Source organism: Paramisgurnus dabryanus, chromosome 4, assembly GCF_030506205.2.
Source record: "Paramisgurnus dabryanus chromosome 4, PD_genome_1.1, whole genome shotgun sequence".
NCBI classification, from domain to species: Eukaryota; Metazoa; Chordata; class Actinopteri; order Cypriniformes; family Cobitidae; genus Paramisgurnus; species Paramisgurnus dabryanus.
The window spans coordinates 46817170-46834792 of NC_133340.1; the positions used below are offsets into that span (position 1 = coordinate 46817170).

General features: G+C 34.5%; 1 protein-coding gene across 4 annotated transcripts in view; it reads left to right on the forward strand.

Annotated features, from left to right (window-relative positions):
- Positions 1-8776, forward strand: part of bnc2 (basonuclin zinc finger protein 2) — a 437581-nt gene extending 428805 nt beyond the window's left edge. For all 4 annotated transcript variants that reach the window (XM_065254835.2, XM_065254838.2, XM_065254836.2 and 1 more), the window contains one exon: positions 3658-8776. In XM_065254835.2, the coding sequence (XP_065110907.1) occupies positions 3658-4417 (760 nt within the window). In that variant the 3' untranslated portion in view covers positions 4418-8776. The remainder of the gene's footprint in view (positions 1-3657) is intronic.
- Positions 8777-17623: the final 8847 nt, after the last annotated feature.

Consider the following 17623-nt stretch of genomic DNA (forward strand, 5'->3'; position numbering starts at 1 on the left):
ACACAGAAACAGCGCACATATAGCCCAGTTGTTTGTGTTTCAATGGCTTAAAAGCACATTTAAAACTGCAGTGTTAAATATTTGTGCAAACGTTGCGTTTTTATTACCACGCACACAGTAACATGAATTAAGCGTGCAACCTGCATAGGTTGACAAATTTCTACCGGTTTATCATACCTACCGGTTTATCGCCTACCCCTAGTAACTATGCTTAAATACAGTAGTAGACAGATGCACAGCATGTATGACAAATATTTAAACATTTATTCACAGAAAATCATCCCTCCGTTAATGATGATGCTTTAGTGGTCCGCTCCTGTATCAACAGAAAGGGTCCCTCTATTGAATTTATTTTTACTTCTTGCAGGAGAATGTCGGATAGGGAACTAAATAATTAAAGAAAAGGGACCCTTTTTGACTGCATCAACCATGGCACTGCTGGTAAGCTCTACAACATTGTGTAATCTTTTTGTCAGTTACGTTTAGGCTACCTATGGAAGACGAAAAATGACTTAAGTGTAAATAAATAAATAAAGAAAAAAAGAAATAACAAAAAACATAAATGCAGAATTAAATAAATGCTGAAATAAATAACTAATTAATTAAAAGCATAAATGAATAAATGCACCCATTTTTGTTATACCACATTTATTCTACGTTTATTTCTGTATGTCTACATTTATTTATTTTAACATTTATTTTCGCATTTCTACATTTATTTATTTATTTATTTATGTATTTCTGTGTCCGTATGTTAATAATGTAGGTGGTCCCAACCTCTCTCAATGCAGGATTGGTTAAACAGGAGTTTTTAGAAACTACTGCTACTGATTGACGTAGGCTCCGCAGGCATGAGTGAACACATTTAGCATGCTGGATATGATCAATATCAGTTACTAATGGAATGGCTTTGCACCGCATGACTGAGCACCGCGTGAGCGACGCATATTTTTTGGCAGTCATATTAACAAGTTAGCATTCATACTCCATGCGTGAGCAAAGCCGAAGCAGGTCAGCATGGATTGCCACAAGCTCATGGATTGATGCAAAAACTCATACATTTACCATTAAATCACTTACATTTTATCAAGTGTGTTTTAAACAGTCACTGTGGCTTTTAGCAATTTCAAAAAAGGCAAATAACCAAAAAACACTGTTGCCAGAGGTCCTTTTTGCCCAAACTACAAAAGCACATTTAAATGATCTATAATAAAAATCTAACTTAAACTGAAGATTTATTTTGTCATTTTTTTTAATCAAAAATACTGTGACTCTCACCTACACTGAATGAATCATAATCTTTATTTCTCAAAGAAACAGACATTATACTTTATATTTTTGGAGGTGAACAGGATTGCATTGTGCTGTCAATCACTGACTTCTTATCCCTCGTCTGCAACGGATAAAGAGTCATGGGCTTTTCTATAACTGTCATTATACAGACCTTGAAAAGCATGAAAACAATGAATCAAACAAATTACAGTTAATATTTCTGCACAGCCATAACGATCCTTTCCACGAACTAATCCTGCATTGAGAGAGGTTGGGACCACCTACCTTATTAACATACAGACACAGAAATACATAAATAAATAGATGTAAAAAATGCATAAATAAATGTCAAAATAAATAAATGTAGAAATAAATAGTAATAAATGTATTATAACAAAACAAATGGTGCAAAAATAACTTTTGACAAAACAATATATATATATGTCTGCATTTATTTACTTTTGCATTTAATTAATTACTTGTTTAATTCTGCATTTATGTATTTATTAATTCATTTATTTTGTATTTCAACCTTAATTTATTAATTTATTTCTGAATTTATTTAATAAATTAATTAATTATCCATTTCTGCATTTCTACATTTATTTATTTCTGCATTTATGTGTTTATTTATGTTTTTCTACATTTATTTATTCATTTATTTACACTTCATTTTTTTGTCATCCATAACTATTTCTTTAAAATCTTTTGCATGGCCAGGTATCTCTGAGGTCTTTTTTCAGTTTTGTTGTACATATTCTATATAACTAATAGCTTTAGATTGCAAATCCAGTGGGTAGTTGTTTTATAGCACTCAGAGAGTCGCAAAGCCTCTATTCTCATTAATTCCTTGGTTGTGTTTCTTTCTTAATTTTCTGTCTCTGTTACCCCATTCTACTAGGTTGGCTTGCTTTTGATTTTGGTGACACTATAGCATTATTTAAGTTTTAGTTGCACATCATGAGGTCCGACATTGCATAGTCTCAGTTTTGTGTAAAGTGATTTCTTGAGCAGTTGTCTAACAGCAGATCAAGTTCTAAGAAAATAAATTCAGGCTAAGATGAATTGATGCAAATGCACTTTCTCTTGCTGTGTGCTATGCGATTCTGCACTCAGGTGAGAGAAAGTCCATCTTTATTAAAGTGAGACTTACACGAACAGTTTATGGTTCTCTATTACGCTACCTTTAAGAGTGAATCAATGTGCTAATGCTGTCCAAGTCTGAGATAATATGATATTGAGTTTTCCTCAAATATTGCATTACCACAGCTCAAATCAATTGATAAACTTCCATTCAATGTGGTGGAGTATTTAATTGAGTCAGAGTCAATTGCATTTGTGCATGCCTGCAGAGGTGCTGACAGAAGTAAACACTTAAGCACAATACTGTCTAAGCAGAGTTAGAGTGATTGAACTCTCTGCTGTGTCAGAAATGTGGGCTCTTATAGTTGGCTCTAATACAAGTTAATAAAAAACAAATGAAAAAAAAAACATGATTAGAAATTGACATGATTAGAAATCTTTACAGTAATAGAATGTGTAAGATACTAGCACAATGATTGTCCTATAGCGGTGGCCAAAATTATTACAACACCTGACAGATCTGAAAATATTGACTTTTTTGCCTCCAAAACATGATTTCATTTTATAATGATGGTTGCTCTGAGCAAAACAAATATCAGATGAAGTTAGTCATACTGTTTTTATCCACTTTTAACTTTAACCTCCTAAGACCCGAGCTTTGGTTTGGCTTGCATTTTAGATTGCTTACAGCTATTTGGGGTTAGGAAGAACCAATACATATAATAACCAATTATTTTTATTTGAACATGAAGCAGTGTAATTGTCCATGTTTGTGTACAACAGGTTCCAGTTACACAGAATTAAGTATTATGGTGCAAACAACAAAAAATGTGATGTCCATGTATGTGAAAAACACAAGGTCTTAGGATGTAAAAATTTGGTATGTCCACTTTTTGCAACAATTGCAGCAGCACATCTCTCTGGCATAGTGTAAAAATATTTCCTCAGAACTTTATCTGTTATGTTATCCCATGCCTTCTGCACCTCAAGCCAAAGGCTTTCCTATTGAATGGCCCGCAAAAAGTGGACGTTTCAAATATTAAAGTTAAATGTGGATAAAACAATACTACTCTCTTAATCTGATACTTCTTGTGCTCAGGGCAATGATTATTATGAAATTAAATAATCTTTTGGAGGCAAAAAAGTCAGTATTTTCAGATCTGTTAGGTGTTCCAATAATTTTGGCCAACACTGTAGAATAATCAGATTACTGTGAATAAGTTATTTTTATGTTTGCACTAAGCATCAATAATAGCTTTCAGTTTAAATTGCAAAATGAACCCTGTCCTCTCTCTTTTACAGACATAGCTCCAACATCAACCTGCACCGCAAACTACTGACCAAAGAGCTAGATGACATTGTACTGGACCCCCAGCTTACGACCCTGCCTAAGGATCTGCGTGCTGAGTTCTTGTCAAAGATCTATGCTGGCCACAATTTGGGACTTGAGGGGGTGGAGAGTCCAGTCAGTGGCCCACAACAAGGCATAGGCTACCAGAAGATGGGATCTTCAGCCACTACAGTATATTCACACAGCAACGGCTATTATCATGGCACCACTGATGACTACATGGTTCTGGACCTGAGCACCACCTCCAGCATACAGTCAAGTGGCAGTGTGCAGTCCTCACAGGAGTCTGATGACGGTAGCGATGAGGGCATCCTGCTGGATGACCTGGATGGTACAAGTGACATTGATGACTGCAACCTCAGCACTGGGGATGTGCCACTGGAGGGTAGGGATGGGGAAGAGACCAGGAAAGACCGACGAGTAGAAAACCTAGAGGATGAGTTTCAACGCTGTGACCCAACAATCTCACCATATATCTTGCCATCTAGTGGAGGTAATGGAGCAAATGGCATCCTTTGCACCATCTGCCACAAAATGTATAGTAACAAAGGTACTCTTCGGGTGCACTACAAAACTGTTCATCTGCGTGAAATGCACAAATGCAAAGTACCTGGCTGTAACATGATGTTTTCTTCTGTAAGAAGCAGAAACAGGCATAGCCAAAACCCCAACCTACACAAAAATGCCCCCTATACCACAATGGTTGATTAGAACAGACATCCTTCCCTACCCTGTTGCCCCAAGCTACATGTAGGGTAAGTGTACCCATTAAGCCCACCAAAATCTTTTAATCCATTTTTTAAAATAAATATTAAGATAGTATAAAATTTGGTAAAATGCCAGATTTATCTCTCATTTGAAAATAAATGAATTAGTTGATGTACATTTTAGAATATAAAATAAAGATATTTTATGAATAAAGTCAGAAGTCTGGAGTGGGATTAATTGGTACCATTTAAGCCCACGTGTTCCATATAAACCCACTTCACGATTGATTCACAAAATATAAAAATGACTAATTTTGAAGTAAAACATTAATATATTTTTTCAGTGACAGGAAAACGTAAAAAAAAAAATTTACCAATGTTTGCGAGTGCCTGTACTTAATAACATTCAACATTATTAACATGCAGTATTCAAAACTGTTCGAATGCAACCCTTATGCAATAATTTAAAATAATTTGCTCTACAAAATTATTTATGATATATTTATTTGTTGATGAATGTAAAATGAATCACAAAACGTTCAGGGGTGGTGTCCCGGACAGGGCATATCCTAGTCCCAGACTAAAATGCATTTTTGAGCTATCTTAATTTGAAAAGATCCGACATACTGTCTTTATTCACAGTATTGTTTTTTGTAAAAACTACTTCAATCTCATAATATTACTAAGGCCTTGCTGCTGGATTAATCTAAACCCTGTTTGGGAAACAGTCCCATAGTGTTTGTAGTTTACATGCTTAATTTTTTGGCAATCTTCAAAATCTTCAAAAAAAGGCTGGTTTGACCCTGAAATTAGCTTTGTGTGCAAGCTAATAAAATCTTTTCATTTAAAGAAATATGATATAAAAAGATAATGCAGTAATTGTTCAAACACAAAAAAACTAAAAATGTATCTCTCATTTGACATAATATCAATGCAATTACCAAAGAAATGGCAAAATATTGCAGAAATTATTTCGGAAAGGTCCTGAAACACCAAAGTTTAGGGGTGACTTTGTGTGAGGTCTACTGAGAGAGCATCCACATAAATGCGTTTAACTCACTGATCTATATAAATGACTGGATTGCGCATAGAACGCTTGACGTAACTGCGTGAGGTGAAGCCAGCGCAGAGTTCGAGCGGCCATCTTGGTATACCCAACAGGCAGAGGGCGTCATTGACTTCCATTCAAAATCATGATCAAAATGTACCCCCTGTACAGCGTATCGGTTACTTAAAAATAAGATTATTTTTAAGGATATGTGTACGTTAATTATTTTGTTAATTCTGGTGTTATTTGCAATGTTTATGTTTTAATCGGGCAGGATAATGGATTTATAAAAAAACGTTAAGGTGAGTGTGTCTGCTGCATTCTGTTAATGACACGGGTATAAATAAAGTTTTGTTTGACATTCAGCTACACGGTGACGGTCAGCGTTATTTCTCTAAATAAGTTTAGGTAACTTGTAAGTTTAGATAACATAATTACAAAACCAGCAAATTATTGCATGCACATACGGTACAAAGATTTAGATTTCAGAATGAGCACGTTTATTGTCATTAATACTAAATATGCTTCGGTCTGTCTGCTGATCTGATACTGTAATAAAGATGAATGTATAATAACTGATTAAAACGCAAAATGTACAACTTTCAGTAAATAACTATTTACATGCTTAGGACGTTTGTGTTGTAATAATGTACATGGTAACTTCAGATATAAAAACGAAGACGAGTAAAGTGATGTTTTATCATTAAAATCTGATAACGTCCATTGATTTAATAGAACGTTTGGGTATACCAACATGGCGGCGCAGTGGCTTCACAAGTGTGACGTCATGCGCAATCCAGTCATTTATATAGATCAGTGGTTTAACTTAACATTGATAAACGTGATTGGAATGCAATAAAAATGTCAGCGAACAAACAAATTACTGAACTGGTTAAAATAATGAGCTGCATAAAATATGATTTTCTCTTTTTTATTATTTGACGTCAAAGTTGAAAGTGGCTTAAAGGGTACATGGGCTTAATGGCTACTTACCCTACTCCGTGTAACAGCCTCCTCTCCACTGCACAGCAGCCATTACATAACATCGTATGAAGAGCATAGATTATCTCAAAACCGAAAGCAGCATTGTGCCCATTTTACATTTTTTGTTTTTGGAAGCATATGACTGAACATTAGACAACATAGGACCCTCTATGCCTGACTCAGAAGTCTTTTTGATCTTTTATTTGTTACTGTTGCCTGCAGAAATGATAATAATGATAAAAAAAACTTGATGTATTTGTGTAATGACAGCTTTTAAGTATCCCTTACAAGAGCATGAATGGCTTAAATATGTAAATAATAATGTCCTGAGGGGCTTTGGTGTAAAACATTTGTATTGATGGTTGATTTTTTTCTTTTTTTGTGTTACGGGTGGGTTGGTTGTCCAAAACATTCACTTTGAAAGTTAATCAAGGCAAAGTAGGATTTACCTAGTTCTTTTATGTTGGGTTTAACATGTTTTACCTTAAAAAGAGAAATTAAATTCATGTGACTTGTGACTTGTTTTATCTACCTGTTAGATATTCAGATAGAGCTGGCATGCCTTTAGCTCTAAAAAAGATACATTTTTTTCTTTTATTTTCTTATGTTTATAGCTTTAGTATAAAAATAAAAGAACAAAAACCAGTTTTGCACTTTGCAACTATATGAGTGGTATTATTTTATGGATAAAACATAATGATGGTTGTCCAACATGAAAGTAACATTTTTAAGAACACAGTGCCAGCTGTAATTACTGAACCTTTAACAGAAATGCCATATCTTCATATGAGAGTAATCACATTTGACATGAAGGAAAAAATAAGTGTTACCAGTAAAATGTATGGTTAATTGCTGAATTTGCTCAAAGATTAGGAAGGCAATCTTTTAACTGCATGTAGTGTTACTGTAAAACATTTAGTCTCTCTTTTGTCTTTATTAATTTGATCCATTTAATCCTCTGCAAACTGTCTGAATCTTTTAACCCATTTAAGCATAACAAGACAATGGGGAAATTGGTACTAAATATTATACAGTTAAAAAGTACGTACATATGGGCATTATTTTGTATCTGTGGTATGGCTACTTATTACTTTTAGCTCACTTTTAACAACTAATCCCATTGCTATCAGTTGCTGTCAATTTGAATAAATGCAGTAAAGCAATACTTGTACTCAATGTGGTTTAAAAGTATTAAAGCTGGATAAAGACATGGGGGGGGGGTGCGGATGGAATTAGGAGAGGAAACAATAGTATATGCATTATTAACAATATAATGTTCCAATGCTCCAATGTATTTCTGAACCATTACCTCACATCAATTCATTAAGTAAACCTACACTCACGTAAATGCTGGATTGATTCAACCTATGGTTGGGTATAATACAGTATGCACAAACCCAACCACTCGGATAAATGAACATAGAAAATGTCCATATCTGACCCAGGGCCGGTTCTAGATATTTGGAGGCCCTAGGCAACATTCATTTTGGAGGCCCCCCACACACCTCTAACTTTCAGAATAATGCGAAAAAGTTTTTTTTCTACCCTGTAAGAAATCATTTAAGCACTATACAGTGATTAAGCATCTTTTCCCTATTACTTTTCTGTTTTATCAAGTTAACAAATTGATTAAATTAATGTTAAAATGTAATTGGAAATTATGCAAAACCACATCTGTTAACCATTTTAATGTAGGTCAAATTTGTTGTTGTTGCGGATGCAGAGTTAATAAAGTTATCTATCAGACTATAGATATATTCATATGTATTTCAATACCTTTTTATACATTAAATATCCAAACAAATCAGCTGCCATTGGAAATTAAACAGACAAACTACAGAGCAGAATAATAAATATTTTTTTTCAATAAATATGCATCATATTTTCATGATTTGAAAACTAAAATAAGTGTAGAGGACATGCCATACAGACAGTTTATTTTAGGTAACGTCAGTTTTGTTTGCTGTTTGACTTTTAATACAAACATTTTTAACTGTACTATTGTCAGTTCCCAACGTGATGCTATCATGCACACGCATTCAAAGTGTCTAAACAGAGTCAGCAGCGCTCAAGTTTGATCTGTCCTGAAATTATGTTGATACACAGAAGAACAATGCTAAGTTTATTTTTATGCAGCGGCGCCGCATAAAGTCGAACTCACATTAAAACTTCATCTATTGCTTGCTGTCAGTAGTGATTGTCGGACTAGCGAACATGGATTTAGCAGTTACGGAGGCCCCCTTCCGAGCTTGAGGCCCTAGGCATTTGCCTACTCTGCCTATAGGTAGCGCCGGCCCTGATATGACCCAACCATGCACTGTAAAAAGATTTTGTAGAAATTACAGTATTACTGGCAGCTGGATGCCAGTAACTTACTGTAAATTTACATTTATGTTATTTATTGACAACAGTTTCTTCAAAGTTAAATGAACATTAAACATTAACAAGTCTTTGTCTTACAAAATTTTAAATAACAGCCTCATGCAAAGCATTCTGGGAACCAAAAATCCTCATCAACCTTTTTCAGTTTTTTCCTTCAGATTTTGTTTCACAAAATGCTTTGCTTGAGGCTGTTATTGTAGTTTTATTCTGTAAAGATAAAGACTTGCTAATTTGTAATTTTCATTTAACTTTGAACAAACTGTTGCAGGTAATTAACATAAATTTAAATCTACAGTAAGTTACTGGAATCCAGCTGCCAGTAATACTGTAATTTCTACGGAATCTTTTTACAGTGTGGGTTAAAACAACCCAGCGTAGGTTAATTTAAATCTAACCATTGGGTTTGTAGTTATTTTACCCAACCATGAGTTGAAAAACTCAGCATTTTTAGAGCTTATTCTGTAAATGACAATACTGTGTTATTAAAAGAAGTCCAACATTTCCCTTCCTCTATTTTTCAGCTTTGCCTCTAAAGCCCTTTTCACACAGACAGTACAGAAAATACACGGAAAATTAATCCGGGATTTGTCCGGGATCATTTGAATTTTGGTCCATTCACACTGCCAATCATTTTCCAGATCTGTGCGTGCATTCAAACAAATTCTGTATAGATCCTATAAAAACATGTGACATGTTTAAAGTCCTGCACTTGGTAATTTTTTTCTCTGCAACGTCTAAAGTTTGATTATTATCCATATTTTCTCTCTTTTAGAAACCATGCGCATGCATTTTTTGTTTATGATAAGATTATAAAGGAGTGCGTGACGGCCTGTTCTTGTATGCTGGTAAATGATGTCAGCCTCAGAGTGGATATTTGACAAGCTCTCTCAGCTTCATTCCAGTTTGCAGACATTTCTCATTGTGAATCTTAATGTGCATTTAAAACCCCAGTTTTGAAGAGCTAAACAACTTTTCTTGTTGCGATGCATGCATTTTTGTTTATTCTAAGCTCAAATGAGCGCATGATGTGTTATTCATTTATGCTGCTGAATGATCTCAGCTTCAGCGCTGATAGTGACTAGCGCCATGATATTTGCTTCATTCAAGACATTTCTCGTTGTGAATGTTAATCTGCATGTAAACCCTCGTTTTTAAAGAGCTGAACCATAACTTTATGTTGCGGTGACACGCATGTCCTCACTACAGCACTCCCCTTATGGCCTTCTGCGTCTTGTTCAGACAGTACGTTTTCCGTGTATCTTACGCCAATGTTACCAGGTCCCTTTTTCCGAGGGCAATCTCAGAACATTTTACATTTACATTCTGTCTTCACACAGATGCCTGTCTGCCAATTTTACAGACATTTTCTGGGACCAAAGTGCTGTGTAAATTAGGTGAATGAAGTGTCATTGGACCCTGCCCTCTGCCATAACTGCAATACAGTGAGAAGACAAAGAGAGATGGAGACTCGTAGTGTATGCTTAAGTTCACGTGATTGCTGTAAGATAAAGTGTTAGTTGTCTGTGTATTTCTAACTAGGGGAAAAGTGAGCAAAGAAAGCTGAGTCTCCCCCTACTGTCAATGAAGTGCTTATTTTCCTGCTGCCTATAAGGTTTATAAGAGAGTTCCACTCCAGACACCCTCAAAGACAACTCCTGTATTACTAACAGCTTTAGAAAACAACAGCAAAATCACATGTTAACCTCAAAACAAAAGCACTTTTAAAACTAACAGATGCTAATGCTTTTCCAAAGTCAACCGAATTGGAAAAAAGTTTAGCACATTTAAATACAAATGGGTGATATTATAAACAGAAGTAATCAACCTCTAGGCCTCTGTATTTTTCAAACTGTCAAATCACACTTAATGTCAAATCAGATTTAATCATTATAAAGACCTGACACAAGGGAAACCCCATTTTAATGAATTTAGTTTTACAGATGTAAAGAGTAGTTGTAAAGTTTGTACATTAAAATGTAGTCATAGTGGCCAGATATTAGAGGTGGAGCAGGATTTTAGGGTCAATTATTACACAGGAGAAGAGGATCAGAAAGAAAAAGGGGTGCAGAAGGAACCAGAAAAAAATGATTTTTTTTTTGTATGTATTTTGTCTGGTGAGTTATTTGCTAATCCTCTACCGCCCCCTTCTGTTCCTGTTTGGGTTTTTTTAAATTGAAAAACAAGCATTTTTTTTTCTTTTAAAAATCTAACCAGATGCACAGCAAAGCTGTGCATATTATCATCTGTGCATATTATTTTCCTAACATAAGGGTTTTTTATGGTTTCACGGAAAAAAAACACATAAAAGTGAGTCTAAGTGAGCCTTAAATATTTCATTAGATCACTGTAGCTCTGAGAACAGGACCATCACAGTCCATTAATACTGAATGTAATCTCATGCAAAGGTGATTTTAAGTTTCTTTTTTAACACGGTTATCTTGAGGACATGGGGTGATAAAGCACAAACACCAGATCAAATGGAATACTTTCTTTTCACACTAGAAAATTCACACTAAAGCATTTCTAATTCTAAATCAAACCATTGTTACAGTTTGATTTACATGAAAGAAGTTCTGTAATGCAACTAAAATATTTCCTTTTTGTGCAGCAACAACAATAAATAAGCTTGAAATATTTTGTGAACTTTTAATATTTTGTGAACCTGTTTTAATGTGATGTTTGTTGTAGTTGTCTTGTTCATTTGTTATTTTTTACCCATTGATGAACAGCATCAGATGACCTTCACATCACATAGATTTACTAATGCTGATATAGATGGCTTACCAATGCTGTTAAAGTAGTTCATTTTGTCCACAAGGCAGACAGATTGACAACCTCTTTAAATGATTTAATATTTCTTGGTGTCTTTTGTATCACAACCTTTTATTTTATCTGCATTTCATTCTATTTTATTTTGCATTAAATGCATATGATTTGTAAAAGGAATTTTATTCAGTTTTTGTCCAAATACCTCTTGAACTTTGTATCAGAATTCTTGTACAATTTTTATATTAAAGATTTATCAGTCACTGGCACAATAAGGTTGTACTTATTTTTTAAAGAAACTTTCTATGAACCCCCTATTTATAATGCATTATGGACATTCGTAATGCATTATAATGCAGGTATAATGCTTTATAATAAATGTTATAATCTAACATTGTCTTATAAATAATCAAAACAGAAGTTTCAATACATTATAATACTGCTTATGTGTGGTTACAACTTTAAATATTTTAATGATTTATGAAGCCATGATGAACTCCACATAGTTACCATAGTTATAGTGTATTATAAGTACACGTTATAATGTATTATATGTTTCATGTTTTGACATTACATTATATCTAACTACATCTTATAAGTGGTCTTTTAGTAGTTCCTGGTAAATTGACCAAAGCCAGACTAAGAATTCAGAGACCCCTGGGCACAATGTTCCCCCACGCTCACTATATATAAATATTTGTCTGAGGAATTAAAACGTGTAAGAAACGCTCACAACATTTTCATACCCTAGTACGTTAATGTGCAGTTAACCTCCTCTTTGTAGAAAATGTATGGTTTAAAATTTGACAGTCTCTATTAGTAGATTTTTAGATTCATCTCGGTACAACGCCAAAGTTGGCCAGAGTTCACACACTGTAAAAAATAATTCAGTGGCTTTGTAAATAAATGATTAAAATAACTTAATAAAATCTCTTTATGTCACCAAGTTGATTTTTTGAGTTGGACAAACCAAAATAAATGACTAAAAAATAAATAGATATTTTTGTGTAAAATGTAAAGATATTATTTAGTTGTATACATCAAATAAAATAAGTATTTAACTAACAGATTATTTCTAATAGATATCCTTAATATTTGTTGTAAATTTGAATCAATATATTTGAAAAAGTCACACTTATATATTTCAGTTTTTAGAACAGTAATAATTTCTGATTTCAAGTTAACATATGTATTTAACATCAACAAAAAAATTAGTACATTTCATGCATAACTTGAACTATGATTTACTCAATATTTTTGGTGAAACATTTATTACATTCTATTATTTGAGCGAATTTAGGCAAAAAAAAGTAAATCAGATGTAAATTTAAAAATCACAAAGCCAACGGTTTTTAAATCAGTAGCAGAAGAAATTGCGCCCCTTGCAGAAAGACAAACAACCTCAAAAATCCTCAAAAATCCTGGTAAGTGTTGAGTTTATTAATATTTATACTTGTTTTTAATGAAATATTTGATGTGTCCTTGCGTAAACAACTTAAGGTGTATTTATCTGAATACTTTCAAAGCCATACTATAAACTGGGTACAACAACAGCTTTCTGTGCACATTCTGCTAGATTAATCGTGAATATTTTTATTTTACGCATTTATTCAGGTCACCAAAGTGTTAATACAGCGGTTCTACTTGAAATGTGTGTAAAATAATAATTTATGATTGTTTTATTACAGCATAATGTGGTTGTAGACAAACAAGTGTAAATCTGTAGTGGGTGATAGTCAGGCGATCCGAAATCCGGACCTCAGTTTCGCTCCACCCTGACTTATTTGACCTTTCATGGAAGCGGAATAACACAACAGAGCTTTACAGAGCTCACACGCTTATATACATTTATATTAATTATCTCTCGACATTATATTCCTATGCTTTATTTTACCTTTTTTATTAAGGATGTCGGACACCGGTCGAGAAGCGCCGCGTCTCATGTAGGACAACTCACAGTTTCTGACACCACACCAGACGTTCGCATTAAATAGCGCGAGTTTAGTAAGACAAAGTTTACTTCCAGATGTAAAATATGCTATCGCAGCCTATGTTAATCGTTAAAGATTTGAGACAAATATGTTATTAAGTGGCGCTCTGTGGCAGCGTCCAGAGTCACAGCGGACAGCCGCTAAAATAAAGTTATCTTTGTTGCAGGTACAAGTGCTGGTGGTTCACCTGTCTGGGTTCAAGAGGTGATTCTGCATGCTGTGAATTTGAGAGACCTCTCAGAGTTTATTCAGCTGTTTTTGTAACATGTACAATGTTTGCCATTTTCAATAAAATAACGTGTACAAATTGCTTCGTTTATCATTGATAATTGATGGTTCATTATGAAATAAATTTATAACATTAAGTAAATAAAACTAATTTATTTTAGTTAAATAATATTCACAAAATTTTCATCTACATCTAAGTAACATTTTTAATGATATCAACTCAATTTTTTAGTAGACTTCACTAGTATTTTTTTATTGTTTGCTTTAATATTTTAGATTCCAACTACTCAGTTTAATTTGTGATAGGAAAATTTACAAAAATTTTTTAAGTGTAAAAATGCTTCACCAAAAATATTGAGTAAATCATAGTAATAGTTTTTACCAGGGCCGTGCACAGACCTTTTGAGGGGCATGTGCTGAAACTGAAAAAGGGAACCCCCTCCAAATAAATAGCACATAATAATCGTCTAAAAAACTTTATATTTATTGAATATATATTTATATTTTACATATTTCATATATATATTTGAATATATTTAATGATTGAAAAATTCCCTATTAATGAATGAAAAATGACATTTTATGATAGCTTGGCATTATAAGGATATCTGGCCTTCTAAGTTGGCTTTAACAATTGGCCTCCTGGGTGTTTGTCTGTAGTAGGCCTATTTGTAGTCATGTGTTTGTGAACTGCTCTTGTGTACTCCCTCTTATTTAATTGTGTTATATATAAATTTTCATTTTTTCCCTCTGCTTTGCATACATAAAGTTAAATAAAAATATGTTTGAGGAAAAAAGCTATTCTTTTTAGTTTTATGAGCTAATTTTTATTATTTGGTGAACATGTTTATGTATGTAATTGAGAAGAGGGGAAATATGAGATTTAAGATCAAAATAATATAGTAAAATACTATTCTATTAGCCATACCATTAGCATATCCAACATGTATCTGTCTACCTGGCAAAAACTGTGCTGAGGACCAGGAACGTTGGTCTCTTGAAGGTGCACTTACATGTAGGTTGGTTGTTCTTTCTCATGAACTACACTTTCCTTAAATAAGCCAGCATTGAAAATGTATAAAAAAAATTTGTCTAGTCATTCAGGGCTAACTTTTTGGTGATTTGGAGCACTGTAGCCCCTGACAGAAAATGTGAAAAGCGCAAGCAGAAAATTTTGAGCACACCTTAAATCAGCCTGCAATTATTCACATTTTCCCAAAATACCTCCATTACTGAAAAATACTAAACAGACTTAAATTTGTGCGGTTGATTTCAGAATAAAAAGTTATGAACTAAAGAAGCATACAGCCCTCTTGGCTAATTCTAGGCATAAGATAAATACATATCCATATAGCATATGAGATGAGTGGCAGGGAAATATACATACTTGTATCCTTTACAAGTTTCTCGTCTTCTATGATATCCACAGTTTTCCTTAACTGTGCGTTTCTAATCTGTAATGTTTTTTGTGTTAATGTAGGCTAGAAGTTTTCTCTATCTCTCATCTCTGCAATGTTTAATTTTAAACCCGCGCGGGCGCATCTTCTCGCGGTTCACCCGGGCTGTGTAGACCCATCGGTAAACGATTGAGACGCGTCATGCAAATAAGCGGTAAAACCCGATCCTGCATTCTGTGTTGTTGTCACGGTTGCCCTGCACACGCGTGAACAGCAGTGAAAACTGCTCGCGCTGTGTCAAAAACTCATTTTGGTCACAGTTTGGAGCCCTTGGTGCCTCCCTGATTGCCCTCTCGCCCAATCTCGTCTAAACCGGCTCTGCTCAAATTTATAAAACATGCGCCGTTATATACATACTAGTGTTTCTTTCGCAGTGGCGGTTCTACACGGAGGCCAAGGGTGGCCCGTGCCTCTGTAGACATGTCCCTGGCCACCCCGTGCTGACCAAATAAAAAAGTATAAATTTATTTTGATTTTACACTCGAGCACCAAAAGCGGAACTAATGCGACGCAACGTTCTACACGGGCAAATTAGAGCGGCGCACCCAACCACTGTAGCTGCCTGTGGGTGCTGCTCGGCGAGTGTCTCAATTCGTTCCCAACCTCCCGATGTTGAGAATGTGTATGCAGGTTTGGGCACTGGTAAGGACTCTAGCTCACTTCACATTGGGACACTGTTCACTTGTTCTCCTGTGACGTGGCTGCGTTAAGCGTGTTGTGATTATTTACAGCTGTCACTCATCAACAACCGGCAAAACCAACATCTCACTAACTTTTTAAAGTTTACACATTGTAAAAAGCGCTGTAATTATGCTCTTAAATATACGTGCATAAAATTGGAGGAATATAATTAAATGTTACATATAAAAATGTTTACAATTTAAAATAAATATTATTTTAAATGTTGATTAGATTGTGGTCCCTAACTGTCTAGCAATGTGTGTTTATATGTAAACTAAAACAAACGTTTTTCTTTATAAAAGTTTGCATTTCACAAAGTTTATTGAGTAGGCTTGCATGCTTTTCAGTTGGGGGGCTTTAGCAAAGAGCCCAGCTCCCCTTTTGCACCTGCACTCACTCTTGTATTAAATAAAAAAGTATATGATTGTAAAGTAAAATAAAGTTTACTGGGAAGTTTCCCGGAAAGGGACTAGTCCTAGACTAAAATAAATGTAAGAGCTGTCCAAACTGAAAACAACTTGCAATGCCATATCTTAAAATACAGCTTTGTTTTGCTTCAAAATGCACACAAGTAATGTATAATGTATGTTAAAACCAGGGGCAGCGTTTGCGTATGGCAGGGTATGGCAGTTGCCATACCCTAGCATTCAGACAAAACACCAGAAATCAACAGGCTATAATGAAGCTCATTAAAAATAATGTTAAATATTTTCAGTAGAACATATCTGAACATTGGTACATCACTTATATGGATAATTTACGCGTGTGCTCGACTTCATGCTATAATACAGGAACCGACATGTGGATGACAATCAACGTGCCGCGAGAGCGGTTTGAAAGCAAACTTTTCCGATGACTTCTCGCCTCACCCTCGCGGTACTTTGATGTCATCAACCTGTCGTTCTTGCAGCGCAGCTTGAATTGTGCAGGAGGTTTCATGACGACCGCTGTTGTTATAATCTTTATTTTCGCAAGTAAACTCCTTTTTTTGTTTTAACATTCAAACAGACTCACGGTTCTCCCCCACACTCGCGCAATACATATTGCATACATTATTCCAGAAGTAAAATGATTTGTTCTCTGTGGATAAATAAACATGTTCTCTTACACTGGGAAATTGAAGCGCAGTCGAAGTGAATTGTATTAATTATTTGCGCGCGTTTTTGAATATGGCGACTTGTGGAATAAAAACTGCACGACGACAAAAGGTAAGACTTGTTTTTGCATTTAGCCCTGTTTTACTAAGAGTTTTATTTAGTGTTTTAGTCTTAGTTGGTTAGCTGGGTGGGTTAACTACGTGTGCTCTATCACATTAAGTCTTTATTGTGTTTTTATAAGTGTTTATTGGCGGCTGTCATGACAAGATTTGCGAAGGGATCTTACAGTATGATATTATCTTGTTTTAGTTTATCTGTTGCTAGAGTTGCATTTAGTTAAGGATGACAACATTTGAAAAGCATTTTAAACAACCATGATTTCTATTTTTGTTTTTCATTTGTGTTGCTTCCGTATTGTTGTCAGTAAGTATACATTCGTGCAATCATAGTATGTTTTATACAGGTTGGTGGAGTATGTACACATATGGATATAATGTGGTTTCATAGATTCGTTATTTGAATGGCCTTCTTGTTCGAAGAATTTTTGCCATACCCTAGGTTTTCGTGAAACGCCGC